Source organism: Orussus abietinus, unplaced genomic scaffold (genome assembly GCF_000612105.2).
Source record: "Orussus abietinus isolate OABI.00-Male unplaced genomic scaffold, Oabi_2.0 scaffold17, whole genome shotgun sequence".
In the NCBI taxonomy this organism is placed as follows: Eukaryota; Metazoa; Arthropoda; class Insecta; order Hymenoptera; family Orussidae; genus Orussus; species Orussus abietinus.
The window spans coordinates 888,209-905,136 of NW_019395988.1; the positions used below are offsets into that span (position 1 = coordinate 888,209).

General features: G+C 51.0%; 1 protein-coding gene across 1 annotated transcript; it reads right to left on the reverse strand.

Moving 5' to 3' along the window:
• Nucleotides 1–12,623: 12,623 nt before the first annotated feature.
• On the reverse strand, nt 12,624–14,114 carry LOC105702344 (pancreatic triacylglycerol lipase-like). Its single transcript, XM_012429842.1, has 4 exons — nt 14,066–14,114; nt 13,440–13,850; nt 13,128–13,370; nt 12,624–13,039 (listed from the first exon to the last, which is right to left on the reverse strand). Exons 1-4 carry the CDS (start codon nt 14,112–14,114, stop codon nt 12,624–12,626), a joined length of 1,119 nt encoding a protein of 372 aa, XP_012285265.1.
• Between the last annotated feature and the right edge of the window lie 2,814 nt (nt 14,115–16,928).

The window sequence follows — 16,928 nt, forward strand, 5'->3', positions numbered from 1 at the left end:
GAATCGTCGGTGTTTGATTGGATACAGAGACGTTCGTCTATGGGTGTACACGTACTCTCTTCGTTTCGATCATCTACTTGTAAAGTCGACTCGGCAAACATTCGATCGCCGGGCACGAGTCTTCGTCTAAAGAACCGATGACAAATACCTACAACAAACAAACACTCGACCAACAGTCGAAACGAGAAAACACTCGGTGGCCGTAATCGGACGTGTTGATTCGACCGTCGGGGAGAAAACTTGGCTGCGTCACCGACTTTTCCACGTGGCTATTTTGCTACCACCTGCAGCGAATAAATAAAGGCTATCGCGCTCGATCGTTGTGAAAAAAAAAAAAAAAATACGAGTGGCTATCCGAGAGGCGCCCACGTAAAGTGGCATTAGAGCGATTTTTGAACGAATCGCGACATTCGATGCAATTGCGTACTATTCCTTTTTTTTTTCTACCTCTTTCGCCGCGGTACTTTGGAGGAATGGAGGAGGATTTGGCGAAACGTCGTCGAGGCCGTTCAAGGGAGGAAACTATCGCGTGAGGGTGCAACCTGCTTTCAGGGATCATATCGCGAAGGGTGACGAGTGAATTAGCGTTGACCCGACTGCCTTGCTCCACGATTCGCGTGTCTAGCTCCGTTTTCTTAGGGCTCCGGTTACTTCCGCACGCACTTCCGAGCTAACCGACCACTTCCGGAACACGCTAGTCCGCGGTCCGCTAATGTTTCCGGTGCCAAGCCGCGTTAAGGTAGACGCCTCGAGACGAGGGAGAATCCTTCACTCCGAGGAAGTTGTACAGCTGCCGATTGGCATCCTGACAATCTGCACATCGATGATTAATAACTACGCCGAGTGCAGCCGTACCGAGACTTTGACTCCACGTGGATGCTGTTTAATCGATCGTTTATGGTTCGGATCATACCGAAGACACTCGGTTAATTTTTTTACAAATTGAGACAGCTGGTGCCTCGAACTCGGATTGATTTCGCAACGGATCGATATAGCGATCGATACCTCCTTAAGGGGAATTTAAGTCCGCGATCCAGTTTCCAGGATTCTCTTTCCGGGGTTTTCCTTATCTAAAGTTTGTTATCCGGTCCACCCTTCGCCTAGGGAGTTTCGCGTCTCGCGCTAAGTGATAAATCTTTGGACCAGTGTCGGCCTGTCTTGCGCGGTTTTGCCCCCTAGAATCTATTGCAGGTCGCATTCGGTACAGTTGGCCACCCTGGCGCGTTCTTCGTTCGACTAGGCAGGACCGAGGCCGGACAATTTGATAATTGGATCCGTGGCATCGTGATTTACCGACGCGGGAAGGGATCCTAGGGACAGCTCGTGGAGTTGACCGCTTAATGCTGCCAACTGCCACCGTGGTCCGGTCTAGGGACCCTAGGAGACTCGACGAGATTCCCAGTCGCGAATTAGCTAATACCTGATATGCCTGCCCGACTAGACGTTGTTTTACCGCCAAATCGAATCGCAATTGCGGCCTCGGGACGACACTTGGTTGTCGAGTTGCCAACCTTCGAGGTCTAGGGAAGTCTTCGAAATGTTCCACGGGGGTGGAGGCCCTAGGGAAAATAGCAATACCCATCGTGGTCGAGTCTCGGAGTGGTCTTTGGAAAATTCTCGGCCTCGAGGAATCATCCAATGTGTACTTTCTGGGCATGGAATAATACGTCGATCGGTCGATATCGATCGGACGATCGGTTATCGATGCTGGGGGGGGTAACTTCGCGGGAACGCGACGAGGGGGGGGCACAGTTGTTTCTTTCCAGGGCTGAAATAAAAGATGCCGAGAGTTGGAGGACGTAACTCGCGCCCCGAAGATTGGCACGCTTGATGGCGGCTTGTCGGATGGCCTCTCAAGTTGAATCGGATTCCCGTCGAAGGAGCGGGAGATCGTAAAGAGAGGCGCAGACCCTCGTAAAGACCTCGCCACAAAGTATGTCGCGCGAATTCCGAATCGTAAAAGAGAGGAAAACCTCCGGCAGGAACTTACAAGTCAAACACCGACTCGCTACGCTCGCGGGGGTGCCCGGTTTGCCTCGGCCAAAGGAAAAAAAGCGGACGAGCGTGTTCGGAACTTGCGAGCAAACGGTTTTTCGGAGCGCCGGCGATATTTGCATTTGAATTAAAAAATACACGTTGGTTAAAGCGAGGGGAAGGAAAAAAGATACGTAAGAGTCCCGGCGAAGCTGACCCCAGAAGGGAGGAATCTCATCGAAACATACGTTTGGAGGTTAGAATGGGGCGATAATACGTAATTTGACTGTCGATACTTGATTGAGGTGTTATTTTTTTTTTATGTTGTCCTTTTTTTCTGCGGGTTTCATTCGGGGTAGAAGCAAGGGTCTCGAGGTGTCTCTCGATCGGGTGAATGGGTCGTCGCTTCCCCAAAGGTGGAGGCGCGAGACTCGCACTCGAGACCGACGCGCGAGTTCCTCCGCGCGAGGACATTTAAGAATCCCGTCGCAGCACCCCCGAACTTTATTTCAAAGGAATAAAGTGCGGGGCTTTTTAGTGGCGATGCTCCCAGGACGACCGGGAAGAGAGGGAGAGGCGCCTTTAACGACGCGCATCCGCCGAGGAAAAGCGGCTGAGAGGCACGAGTGTCGCAGGGGCGCGTTGCTTTGGGGTGCTCCCGGGATGCTTTGGGGGCTTCGAGGGCCACCGCTGGAAACAAAAGTTTACTCGCGGTTTTATTTCTTACGGGACGCTCCTTGCATTTAGCCGCGACTCCTGGAAAGTTGGAATTACGAGGCGGAGGTTTTACATTCTACGGGGATGACGGGGTGGAGGCGCCCCCGAGGAGCCCGGAGAAACTCGCAAGAGGAGGCATCCTGCGGGAGAGGGCGCGAGGGGACCCAGGGATCTCGGGAAAGGGAAAAGAGGGAATTCCTACCGCGGGGGGGAAACGCGAAAAACCGAGGAAATTTCACGCCCTGCCGCGGTGCTCTTTAAACGACCGCCCTCCGCTCGCTTCCTCGATTGGACTCTCCTCTTTGCTCGCGATTACTCGGCTTCGAGGTTCAATTTCTCCGGAGCTTGAATTCGCTTCCTTCATTCGATAAGCCTTCTCCCTCTTCTAGAAATCCTAACGCGGCTCGAAGGATCTCACGGTAACCTTTTCGCGGGTTTTGATGGAAAACGTAAAGCAGGGCTCGTTTATGGTCGACGTACCGTTCGCACCGGAGTTCCTCCTGCGGCATTCCGCCACGCGGAATAAGAGATGGGCCCCTCTCTCTCTGTCCGGGGAATCGGAAGCTTCGCCGGCAGTAACGTTTAGTAACGATAAAAGGAGTCGGCCTTACGACAAAACGACAGGGCGAAACGGGGAATACGTTGCGGGACGGCCGCTCGGCTCGCGGCGTTACCTCGGACGCGTAATCTCGGCTTTACTGTCTTACGTAAAACCCGTGACGTTGGGTGGATACAAGTCGTAGAAAGTTGCAGGGAGGTCGTCTTCGTTGATTGTCACCCCGGTCGGGATCGAGTTTCATCCCGGAAAAGTCTACGCCGAGAAACGGGGGCGCGGTCTACGCGATGTCGCTACTAAAACGCTACTCTTTGCGGGAGATATCCTCGCACCTACATGAAAACCTGGCCATAAGTATTTCTTTACCTTTTACGACATTTAAACGATATCAATTGTCACTCTATGTAATTTAATAATTTAATATGATTTTCCCTGCGCGCGCTGGGATTAAAAGTCACTATTCACCGTCCGACGTGTATTCCACTCCTGTGTAAAGAGAAATCACTTATGGCCGTGTTTTTATAGATAATGGTCTTGTACGCCTCGTGTCGTTCGATGCAATTTTCCTCTCCATGGAAATGGATTCCCTTGTCAATTTCTTCGAACGCGTAAAGTCGGGATTAAGAGCGATCCTTGGGGCCGCGACTTTTTGCCGAATACACGGGCGTAATTACCGGAAACTCGTAAACCGTGTAATCTTGGGGGTACTCGAAGTGAGTACTCATCGATGGGTGTGTCCAGGCAGCCTCGAGTCGTTAACGTAGTTCCCGATCGTCATCGCCTGGTTTATCGGACTATTTATAACGTCGACCGACCGATAAATAATTATCACCGCTGGGGACCGTTCATTGTGCTCGAGATAATCCCGACCCGGATTCGAAATCTTCACCTGGGCAGGAGTCATCCTCTATCGGGCTTATTAGGCGTCTAGAAACTCCACGAGATGCGGAGAGGGCAAGATCGATCTCTCTCCCGACCGTCGAGTGATAACGAGGTGATCGATCGATTACGAGAGGATCTTCGTTCGAAGTGCATCGATATGAGATATCGGGAATTTCCTCCGCCTTTTGCGAGGTGGGATTCAGGATGTATATTTTTACACCTTAGGATTAATTAGCACGATTCCAAAGAATCACCTTTAGGTTCCTCTTTGGGGCGCAGGGCGCGAAGGGAGGGGCGAGGTCGCGTCCAGGGTAGGGCGTCGTTGGAGGCCATTTCCTGGCAATTTCCTGAGGCTGTTTTTCACGCGAACTTTTGAACCCGCCTTAACGCGGCCCTCTAAAATATCCGCTAAGTAGTCGCCGGCCAGCCGGACGAGTTATAAATGGGCGGGCGCAAATACGCGCCGCTTTGTGTCCAGATGCGTCCTTAATGCGTCCTGGACGCTGGACACTGGTCACTGTCAACGCCGTCGACCTACCCGGTTAAAGAAACGTGTCACGCTTAGAGCTGGACGTGTCCTGCACGTCCAGGAAATGAGAGCCCGCGGACGATATTCTCGACTGAAAAGTTAGGGGACATTTCCTTTCTTGCCAGCCAAGGGAACGTTAGGATCAAGGAGCCACAAGATCGAGGGATTTTTTTTTTTAACGCGCAAGGCCAATTTTTCCCTTATCAGCCAAGGGAACGTTGGGACCAGGGAGGCACAAGATCGAAGGATTTTTTTTTAACGCGCAAGGGCAATTTTTCTCTTATCAGCCAAGGGAACGTTGGGATGAGGGAGGCACAAGATCGAGAGATTTTTTTTTAACGCGCATAGGCGACCTCGGTGGCCAATTTTCTTCTTTCTCTATCGGCAAGTTTCGGCTCATCCCTGTGCGGTTATCACTTATTAATTTCCGATAATCGGGAGATCCGGTTAATTGCCGGACTTTGGCGTTGAATCGCGAGGGGCTGGTGACGTCTCGGGGTGTACGAGTGGCCGATCGATTCGGCTAAATCGAGGGGTTGAACCTATTAGGGAGTAACGACGACGTAAAGCATGGTCAGTCTTATGCGTGTCGAGTGCGTCCACGCACTCACACGCACCCGGGATGGCGTGGAGGAATCCATTGATTCTACCGAGGGTCCCGCGGGAAAGGGTAAAGACACAGGTCGATAAACTTGCGAGTGGGATCGCGAATTCTTACGTTTCCGGGATTTAAATATTATTGTTAATTAATTAAAAAAAAAAAAAAATAATGAGAAACGCGAGGAACAATTCTTTGCATTAACCAAATATTTCCTCGGTGGTGTTCAAGGATACGTTTCACCGGTTCGATGAAATTTTGTTCTCCGGGCAATTTGGAGCAGAGTTTCCGGTATCTGTCGCGAGTTAAGTGCGAAGGACCGGAAGCTCCCCGAGTTCGCTTAATCCCCGAGGGTCGCTTTCATCCCTTGGAAGCGTTTCCAGCGGGGTTGAAAAATGTTTCGTTTCAAGTCTCTCTGACCACCCTGGATGACTTAGGGCGGTCGGACGTTTCGGTATCTTAACTTTTTTCAAGACGCAAGATAGCCTCGAAGGGTTATAGGAATTCCCTTCATTTTTCCAATGGATGTTCCACCGCGCGGAGAAACGGCGGCGTAAACGTCGTTAACGTCGTTCGCCCGTATTCGGGCCGTCTGAAAACGACGTTAACTTCGTCCCCGCTGGCGAGGCTGCGCCGGAAAACCGGACGCGCCATTACTTCTGCCACGGGACTTGGGCCAATTTGCAAACTGGAAACGGACGAAACATACTCGGCCTATTTAGCGAGCGCCTCGCGCCATCTGTGAGCGCGCGCCGGAACTGCCGGCGGCGCCTGCGCGCGCACGACGCCCCAAAAGACGCGAAACGAGTCGGTACGAACGATCCCTACTCTTCCGCATCGATTCCCGCGAAGCGCGTTCCCTCCTGCGCGAAAGGAACGCGAAAAAAGGGAACGACTGCAAAGGAAAAGTGGGGAAAAAAAAAAATATATGTAAAAGTTTGAGAGTGGGTGAAAAAAAAAAGCGTAAAAAGCCGCTTTTCGGGGAGTTTAATTCCTCCTTTTTTTTTTTTATTTCCCACGTTCGTCAAACGAGGCATCGGAAGGGACGTCGAGCCGTGACTCGGGTGTGCCTGTCGTGCCGCAGTGCACGGCGGGTTGCGCGGCGGCAGGGGCCAATATGCAATTGCACTTTCCGCTTCGTAAACGTCAGTTATGGGAGGGTTCCAATTACACGGAGACTGCCAAATCGTAGATTCACTCGACGTAGACGTCTTGGGACAACGTTTAATTTTCATCCCTGGTTCTATTCTTTCGTTATTTAACCCTTCGGGGGCTGAGCTTGGGACGTATGGGCGAAATTCGTTTACGCGCCCCCGCCATAATGAGCCAAATGGTAGCCGCGGAGATGGGTCCATGGCATCTAAGGGGTTTGATACGGAGAGCGATGGTAAATGGGACGTCGGGCGCCGTATCGATGGCGTCTAAGGGGATGATTCTCTCGAGGTAGATGCGATATCCGGATGAAAAATTAGTCGACGTCGAGTTCGGATACGGCGGGGGGCCAGATGATACCAGGACCGCTCCTAATCGGCGGTCATCGAATGTCGAGGCCCCGGGGCGAGTCGCGATTAAATATCGAGCTGCGGCGAGAACGGCGGCCAATTCGAACGGGCTCTAAGCGCCGGCAGTTTAATATCTTCGGCTCGGCTAGGCTCATAAAAGTCGCCGGTTCCCGGCGGGCTCGGCGACGTAGGAATAGCCGAGCAAAGTGCGAGCCCCGGGTGACCATTGGTCGGCGCGCTCGCTCGTCCAATCGATCGAGCTGAAAATTTCCGACACTTAATTAAGATCGCCCGCGTCCTCTCTCTCTCTCCCCCGTTCTCCCCGGAGGGGGTGGGGCCACTTGAGTTTTTCAATTAAAAAAGGAAGCGATTTTTCATCCGCGCGCCGATCTCCTACGTCGAGAGCATTAAACGCAATTTCGGGGCCCGTCTTCGCCAAGTGGCCGTCTCTCGCGCGTTTTCCCTACTTCCGGTCCCCGCGGCCTTTGTGCCCCCTCGCGAAATTACTCGTTATCGGGTCGCGTCCTGCCNCCGCCGCGCGGATAACGCCATCTCGATATGAAGCCTCGAGGACCCGTTTCATAAATTGCCGGAGGACTCGCCACTCGCTGAATATGAAACGTTTCGCCGTTTCGCTCTGTTCCCGGGCCCTGACCGAGGGAAGACCTCTCGCCCTCTCTACCCCCGCCATCTTTTCCTATTCACTCGGATATCAGGGAAGAAGGTTTCCTTCGTTTCCTTTTGGGGCCCTTTATCGACAGTCGGGCACGAGTCGTTTATAAAAAAATAATCCCCTCGCCGCAAAACCCGGCCGCACTTACGCGCGCACGTTGCCGCCCGATCGAAGGGCGCGTATGTGGGTGCATACGAATGCATACGAGTGCATACAAATGCGTACGAGTGCGTACAAATGCATACGCGCGCCCGGGTTGGAAAGGGTTGGATTTTTGGCGCGTCCAGGCTGGCGCTATCGGGCTGCGCCACCCCTTCGGCGGCGATTCCAATTTTTACACACGCACCGCTCACGCACACGCACGCCGCACGCCGCCCGCCCGAGCGGCCGATAATACTGCACGATGACCATGGGACATGGGCTGATTGGGGTGCACGCAACCTATGCAGTTTAATTTATGTTGCATCACCAGCCAGTCGTACGGACAGTCCTACGGGCCGCGTTTAGACCCGTCGCGAGTGCGTTCGGGTTCCCCGTTTCGGCGGCCGCCATCTTGTCGAGAATATCCACGACGTTTCCTGGACCGAACCGGAGTGCTCTTCGCGGCGGTTAAATGTACATCTCTTATGAATCATAACGATCCCAGCGTGCGTCCTAGGTTTTCGTAAAATGTCCACCGAAATCGCGTGCACGCCTTTCCCTGGTGCCGCCATGTTGGTGAGTGGATTCGGGGTGACCCGGCCGCCATTTTGGTGAGTGGATTCGCGATGATCCGGCGGCCATTTTGCCGACTCCAGTCGGCGCACTTTTTCAACCTCCGTTAAACCTGCACCTGTAATGAGAACATTGTTGCAGCAATATATATTTCTTTGGGTGCTCACTATTTTTTTTTTCTCGCGGAATATATCGCTGTACAGGTTTGGTACTCGAAACGAGTACACGCGTAATATCATGCGGATTAAATTCCCCGGACTGCATGGATACCGATGGACAGGTATTTATATTGAAAATGTAAACTAGGGCCCTTGGGGGAGCGAGCCGACTTTGGGCCGATTGAGGTTAGGTTTCTGATATCGCGGTACCGGGCGCCGTCGAAGTCACTTTTGACGTTTAATCGAAGACGGGCGAGGATCGATCCTGACGGGAAGGATTAAGCACGCGATTAACGGGGTAACCAGGATCGGTCCAACATGGCGACCTCGTGGAGACGCGGGGTGGCAAAGAGCAGCGAAGAAAGCTAATTAGAGCGGATCGTAGCTTCGCTTGATAAATGGACGGTCAATATTTGAATTAAGGATATCCATCCCCCGTCTCCTCCTACGTATCCTCCTCATTTTTCCTGCAGGGGGAGGGCGCACCTCACTCGTCCACGAAAGACCGCGAGAGGGTGGCGGGGGAGGTGACGAAGGAGGACGGGGGGAGGGGGCGTATGTGACGACGTATGTACCCCCGGGTACATACGGCGTACACGTTTAAGTAAATATCTCCATAGTATTTACACGCTGGCCCAGCCCCAGATAGCCGATGATTAATGGCCCTTCTTCAGGGTTTATTAACGACGCACCCGTCTGCTGAGGTGTACGTGTCGCCTCTAAAGCCGCCGCCATTGCTACCCTCCAAAATCTGATGGTCCTCCGAACCACCCCCTTTTGGGGGAGGATTCCCCCCCTACGATTCGCTTTGCCACAATTTAGCTAAAAGTCTGACTTTGCATGCTCGAATCGCGACGGGTTGACAGGTGGGAGGGTCGCGATAACGCTAAATACGAGGTGATAACGAAATGTGAAATTCCTTATCGGCGATATATCCCGCCTCCTGGTTGGTCGTTGTTTCGGAGACACGGAAGAATCACGCCTGTTGCCTGGTTTTCTTTTTTTTTTATTTCCTTCTTTCTTTTAGGGGGTTCCTTATATATTTTGGTAATTGGAGGCGACGAAGGAGGAATTTCATCGAGGGCGGGTACTTTCGGATTAGCCGGTATTCTAATTGAACAAAACCACCTACCTATAATACTCTGTTAGTCTTGGGAATCTAATGGTACACACACTTTACTCGCTCACCCGAAATCGCAAACCGACCATTTCGAGAGTAGATTCTCCAATTTGCTGTACTCGAATTTCTAGGAAAACCGGGACCGCGGGTTCTAGTTTCCGACGAGGTATCTCGTGAGAATTCCCTAGGCTCTGTTTGATTCCCTTCTGTGGAAATGCCAATGAAATTAAGGAGATTAATGGGAAATCGCGGAATTCCGGGCTAATCATTTTTCAACCCGGTCGTTGATGCCGCGACGTAGGGGATGAATTTCGCAATTGCCGTTTAATCGAGTGGTAGTATTTTCTGTACCTTCTGTATTTTCTATATTTTCCATACTTCGATTTTGTATTCCCTTGTCCTAGAAGTGAAGGGACGAGAATTTTGAATTTAATTGACGAACGACTCGGAGACGTTTCTAACGATCGAAATTATTCCCTGTGACTCCTGTAGAGGCGAGCCGCCATAAGGTAACGGGTAAATATGGTAACACGACACGGTAATAGACATGCGATCAATTAAGACGACCGTCATAAGAACCAATTAAGGCTAAGTGATGACCAGTGGGGCTCGGGTTGCGTATTTACGAGGTGAAATGACGCCTTTTCGAAAACCACCCCTGGAGACGTCGTCCCTTCTTCGGACCCTTAGAACTGAAATTTCAAACGTACCGCTCCCCCGGGATGAAATTTTCAAGCTAACCCCTTCCCTTTTATCTCCCGACAATGCGAATATTTAAATGAATCCGTAATTATCCGTTATTTCTCTTCTCCAAACGCTAATCTCCCTGGCGATCGTTAAATGCACGAAGAGATAATAGAAGCCCGAAATAATTATCCTCATTGTGCCGAATTCTGCAGTCACTTTTTAACGGCACGACCTATATTTTGTTATTTGTTTTCGTTTAATTGGGCTGCAATCGTGCCTTTTCAACGAATATATCGAGTGACGTTCCTTTCCCACGGTTAGATCGATGAATCGGTATATTAAAAGATTGCTATAATTTTTCGGAAAAGGGAGGAAAAAGAGGAAAATCGCCTCGACGAGGACTTTACTACGCACGATTCCCTCTTATCCGCGCGGGCAATTATCGTTCTATCCCCTGGCGTTGTCGAGACGGTTTTTCGTTGTACCGAGGAAGAATAAATAGGAGGAAATTACGTTTCCCGTCCGTTAAGTATCGTTTATCCGGCCGGGAGTTCCAACCTGGGAAATTAGTCAACGCCTCGAACGAGGACGTCGAACTTTTCCGCCTCTCTCCACGGGTCGCTTTGCTTTGATGCCATTTTCAATCCGACATATTCCGTACTCTCTCCGTCTCTCTCCTTCTCTCTCGGCAGATGCGGAGCCGCTCAAGTCGAAATAAATTGGACGACTCCTCGTTCGGCATCAATTCTCTCAGAAAAATACATTGCGCGCGGAATAGTCGGACCGGGGAAGTATTGTCCAGCCGGCGGGTGTGGCTCTGCAGGTCGGAGTGGACGATACTTCTTCCGGTCCTCGACCCGCGGAAGCCATTCCCAGATATATGGACCGGTCGCGGCTTGATAGATACTAGGAAACTTTACAAGTTTCATTTCTCCCTCCACCGTGAGGACGGATTTTAATCCTGGCTCCTCTCGGCTACGAAACGGTCACCTGGAGATTCGTGGGTCGAGCCCCCAAAAAAAGTCGATACCGAAAATCGCGATGCGACTTTTCGCACCAAAGTGACTTCTACCGATCCCACATAATTTCATGCACCATTTGTTCATTTTTCGGTAAACGAGCCGGGTAAAATTCTGGAGGCATTTTTTTTTTTATTCACTTTAGTATCCTTTCACGCCGATTACGAGAGGTTTGGCGACCTCGTCTTATCGTCCTTCAATCCTCTGTCAGATTTTTCCTCGCGGTCACCAATCGACATCCTGAACGTGACTCGACTGACAACGCACCGTCACGTGTACACGCGTGCGAAAACGACACGAGGGGAATTTCCGACAAGCTGTCGGAGTTTCGCAATTTTTTATGTTTTTTTTTTATTTTATCGTACCTTTTTTAATCAACCAAGTTGAGATGGATCGCGCCACTTCTGCCGACCAATCTAGGAATCTTATTTTAACTATCCGAATGGCCAGATAAGGCCCGATCTCCGTCGCGGGCCTGTATCGGGGACTTAATTAAGTATTTATTGAACACTCGACGTGGATCGATCACCACGATGGATTCGACAGGTGAAAAATCCCGATCGCTAGTTCCACCCTTTTCGCGGGATTTCTCACCGCCTCCTGCGAGAACTCTGCTGGAGTTATTCATTTCCACGGACAATGGACAATCGATACTTTGTTAAGAAATTAATTTCCTGTACAAGTGGGTCGCCCGTTCAGGAAAAAGAGACGTCACGTTCTCGAAGGGATCGGCAACTTCCGGTCGCGGACGCGTTTCCGGTTTCTAAGTCCGCGGGAGAAGAATGGAGCGCTGGAAATCGATTCCATTCGACCGATTATCGTTTGACCCGATTATTTAGGGATTCCCTATAGGGTCATGCAGGGAGATCGAGATCGATAGGGATAATTAATCTTTCCTCTTAGAAAATGCTCGCGCGCTTTTGATTATCGGGAAGAACGCAACTCTCGTTGGGTGATTTATCATTCGGCTCCGATAACACTGGCGATGCTTCTGATTAGTGTGATTTGTTGTTTTTGAGTAAGGAAGTCGGAAGCCGATAATCGGGGACATGCATCGAATCGGATTTGGAGAATGAAATGATTCTGCTGTTCTTAGTGGTCCTCTTGAAACCTGTTAAAAGGGTCTCAAGGAACAAAAAAAAAGAACAGACGATTCAACATGCATTGTAACAATTTATGTGTATGCGTAATATAAAGGTGCTACGTACGAAGCAATCTAACAACAATCAAGTATTGATCAAAAAATATCACGCGCGACCAGTGAGGGATGACTCCGTCGAGATTTTACGGAACTTCATGTCCCCTCGACTCCCATCATCTGATGTCGGATGATCAATTAACAACAAATCAAGCGAAAAACACTTGCAAAAGCTCGTCCCGTGCGGGGACCGAGCCCGAGTGTTTCATCTTTTCGTTTCAAATAGGGGTGAGACCCGATCCAGAGAAGTGTCCGAAATAGTAACATATTATTCCGTCATCCTGGGGTCGAAGGACTCATTTTCCCACGGCGTAGGGGAATTTGATCCTGGTGTTCAAGAAGTACGTCCCGGCGGACTTCAGGGAGTGTAACCAACGATGGCCACCCATCAGACCCAAGCCCTTCCGGTTGCAAAGACCCAACTTGAACCTCACGTAGCTCTTGCACTCCCTGCCGTAGAATCCCGTGTGGGAGTTGATGGATTCCGCGAAGAACCAGTAGGACCTCGAGTGGGAACAGGAACCGCCGATGTCGATGATGCATCCTCGTTGTTTGGACCCTCCGTTGGGGTAGAAGTCCACGTCTCCGATGGGAGACAGGTACCCCAGGAGTCCAGCATTGGTGTGGATGATCTCCACGAATCTCGCGTCTCCCTTGGATATCCGAGACCCTGGACCAGCGAAGGTGAAGAGAGGAAGGGCTGGGTCCAAACCTGCGGAGAACGGTTCCTTTGTCTTCGCGAGGATCCCTCATATTTGCGCAATCGATGCGCCCAATTGCGCTCACTTTGGATGTCTTACCGACTACGTAGTCGACTCTGCTCTTGGCGTAGTGTCCAGCCAGACCCATTACGTGGGCTCCTAGCGAATGCCCAACCAGGGTGGTCGTGGACGGATCCATTCCGTTTCTCTCGAGGAAGTCGATCATCTTCGAGACGAAGATGCCGACCATCTTGACTCGCCTGCTGGCGAAGACGTAGGGCCTGATCGTAATTCTGCTCCAGTCCACCACGATCACGTTGTAGTGCCCGTTCGTCAGGTAGGCTGCAAGGAGATGGTGTCAGGGAACGTGGCCTTCTTTCGAGGGGATTCTGTATGTCCCAAGATAGTTACCGTCACGGACTAGAGTACACGCCTCGCTTCTCCTGGAGTTCATCCATCCGTGGGTGATGAACCGGGTTGGCTTGCTCGGATCGAAGTTGCTCTTCCTCAGGGCCTCTTTATCTCCGATGTAGAGTTTGTGGGGATCTCTGGTGTTTCCTTTTGCGTACATGTAGAAGATCACCCTGGTGGCCAGGTCTCGTTCGGTCTGGTCCGGAGTCTCGTCTTCGTGGTCGTCGTCGAGGCTGGCTTCCACTGGGTTTCCATCGTCGTCCAGGAACCACAGTCCATCAGTGTTGGACCCGACGGATATCTCGACTTCGTCGTCGAAGTCGTCGTAGAAGTCGTCGTCGAATCCTTCAATGTCGTTTTCGATCTTGTCCTCTTCGTTTCCCTTGGCGGAGTCGATCGCCGCGGGATGAGCTGAAATCGTAACGATTTATTAATTTCTCGTTATTCTGCTACGAATTATAATTTTTTTTTTTTTTTCATGAATCGACCCTTTCAAGGTTTTGCCGCGTACTTAGGAGATTATATTATCTCTTTGGATAATGATTTCCCGGAGGAAAATTGTGTTATCGAGTTGAGTTAATTAGGAAATGCATTTTGAATGCACTTTTGTGTTGGAAAAAAATTACCGAGGGCAACAATAAAAAGCAGGAAACCAGCCAGTACGAGGACCTTCATGTTTATTGGTAGACTGACATTTTGGCAAGAATGGCCCGCTTTTAAAGCATCTAACTGTCATCGTAACAATGATTGGTCGATAAGATAGAATCCTTGTCTTTCTGAACATCTATTGGCTCTCGGTTACCAATGGCATGCAGATCGAAAGTACTTGATTGATTGCAATTGCCAAATCGAGATTATAATCGGGAGCCTTTCCTTTTTTTTTTATTGATTGTTCTCGAGAAATCGGCAACTGATCGACGATATCGCCTGCATATTTCCAGGCGGGGGAATGACAATTGGCAATTCATGGAGAATCCGGACATTGTAGCAATTGCGATCTACATTTCAAAACGTTTAGAGATTTAGTGGGATCTGGTAAATTGGAGGCAAATTGTTTATACGTTATCCAGAAAAATTGTTCCTTTTTATCCTGTACTATCCGAATGATGTTCGCATTTCAAGAACATTCCTCACACATTCGTCAATTATCTCGCATACAAAAGGAAACGAATGCGTTCGATAAGATCGTCATTACACGTACCCGCGAGAAATATCCGCAATCTTATCACCTCGATTATTGAGATGCGAGAAGGGAAGATTTCAACGGCTTATCAATTTTTACCGGTTAATAAATATTTACATAGCAACGCATTTATCCCATTTGCCTTCTTTGACTAAACGAAGCAAAACGTTCCGTTCCGTTGCAGCGTCCGTTCTATCATCCCTTATCAAAGACAATGCAATTCGCCTCCACATTTTATCGCTTGCCCAAAAACGTGAGGAATAAAAATCCACCCTTCTCGGCATATCTAAAGGATGCTCATGCCCTGTGTAAAAATCCCAGAAGCGACAGGGTGCGGTTCGATTCCGCAGATCCTGGAGGGCGTTTAAACGCGGCCGGAACGCGAGCTAGGCGGAGCCGGGCATTTTAGGCGGCAAAAAACGGGCAGATAGGGCGCCGATGTCAATCGGAATTAGATTCGCAGCGGACCGTGGGCTTTATCGGGCGCACTCGGATAAGGAGTAAAAAAATGCAAATCAAATCTGCGGATCGATCCCGGTCACGGTAACGTCACGCACTTGTTGCCGCTCCGCTCGCGGATTCTTTCGGCGTCCTCGGAGGATCTTCCTTTCTTTCTTCCCTCTTCTTCGCCCTCCTTTTTATCCTTTTTATTTTTTTTCCCCTCCGTTTTTTTCCCGTGTCATTTCTTTTTTTTTTCTCTCCCCCGCAAGTTGTCGGACTTTTTCGCATTTTCTTTGTCTTTTTTTCCCCCCTTTTCTTTTTATCCCAGGGCGGGGGAGAAAAATGTCACGGCACACCTCGAGGCCGCGCGGAAATCACGCAGGTGGCTAAGACCGCGAGCGGAGGGTGCGGGCGCTTGCGTGAAGCTCGAAAATGAGGGTAGGGCGCCGGGCCGAGTTTGGGGGTGCGGAGAGGGGCGACTGCACTGACTAGCCTCCATCGATTTACCGCCGCCATCTTGCCACCCTACGCTTGGGGGTTGACCACCCCCCCGGAGGCGGTAGACATTTTGAAAAATGATTCCGAAGTCATCGACCCTCGGCAAGCTCGAGCGGCCGCACTCGTTCCCCACGCGTTTTCCGCGTTTTTCGGGAATTACCGCCGCGGAACCGCGCCTGCGACGGCAGGCTCCCCCCCGTCGGAATCGGAAGGGACGTTTCGGCTCCCCGTTAATATTTCTCCACCCAAGAGCGAAAGGGTTGATATTTCGATCGCGCCAATGTATCCCCGACAAAACTATAGAATTTGAAATGTTTTCGATATTCCGGACACTCTGGATTTATTTCGGACACTTCAAAGGGAGAAATAAATGATACCACACATTTCGGTAATAGAGAGGATAATGATCTTATTAGATGCTACGTTTCTTTGAAATTGCGACAAGTTACACGAGTTTCATATACGTGTCGCGGTGTTCCTAAGAATTGCAACATTCTCGGTGACTAAGTCTCTTTATAAAGCCTCTTTATGAAGATATCCGAAGACCGTCAGTGGCTACGTCGCGGCGTCTCGAAGTCGGGGATTTCTCAACCTGGGTGGATTTCCCAATTTTCCGTGCCGGTCCCAGAAGCTCTCCTCTCCGGTCGTCCCCCGTCGATAAGTGACGCATCCGGGGTGTCGCAAAAGTGATTCCACCTATCTGTAATTGAATTCGGGCGAGGATAATGGAGCCGCGACAAATACCGCCCCCGCGTGCGGATCGCTTTCGCGTGGCTCGGGCATTCAGCCAGGGCGGGATGGATCCTTGATGGCTAGATTTAAAAAACCACCCCGACCCTGTACGCCGCGAGGGCGGGGGTGTAGTCGGCAATCTCTATAACTGATGGTGCTTCTGAGTGTCAGGGCCAGGCGAGCGGGCGCGGTCCGCGTGCGGGCCGCGCGCGGACCGATCGCCGCCGGAGGGGGCGCGGAATCGAGGAAGCTGCGCATTGTCCTGGACCAATTTCGCCGGAGGTCGCCGGGAAATCGAGAGACTCGCGGAAATCCCAAGAGAGAGGGGGAGGGAGGAAGAAGAGAATCCGTCGATTCGCGGGATTTCGGCGGCCTTGGGAATTCCGCAGCGGGGAGACGGCATCCCCAGGGACTGATCGGCAGGGATCGATCGATCGATCCGTCGAATTTGGCCCGCGAGAAAAATTGCAGAAATCGCGAATCCTCGGGAATTGGGGAAAGGGGCAGCCGAGGGGGGGCGACCTCCACTCGGAAAAGCTGGAAAACGTTCGGCCGCACCTCCTCCGCACCCCTGACAACACGGAACGTCCATCGGGGCCACTCCGCGAGTCCATTAAGCCGGCGTCGCGGATACG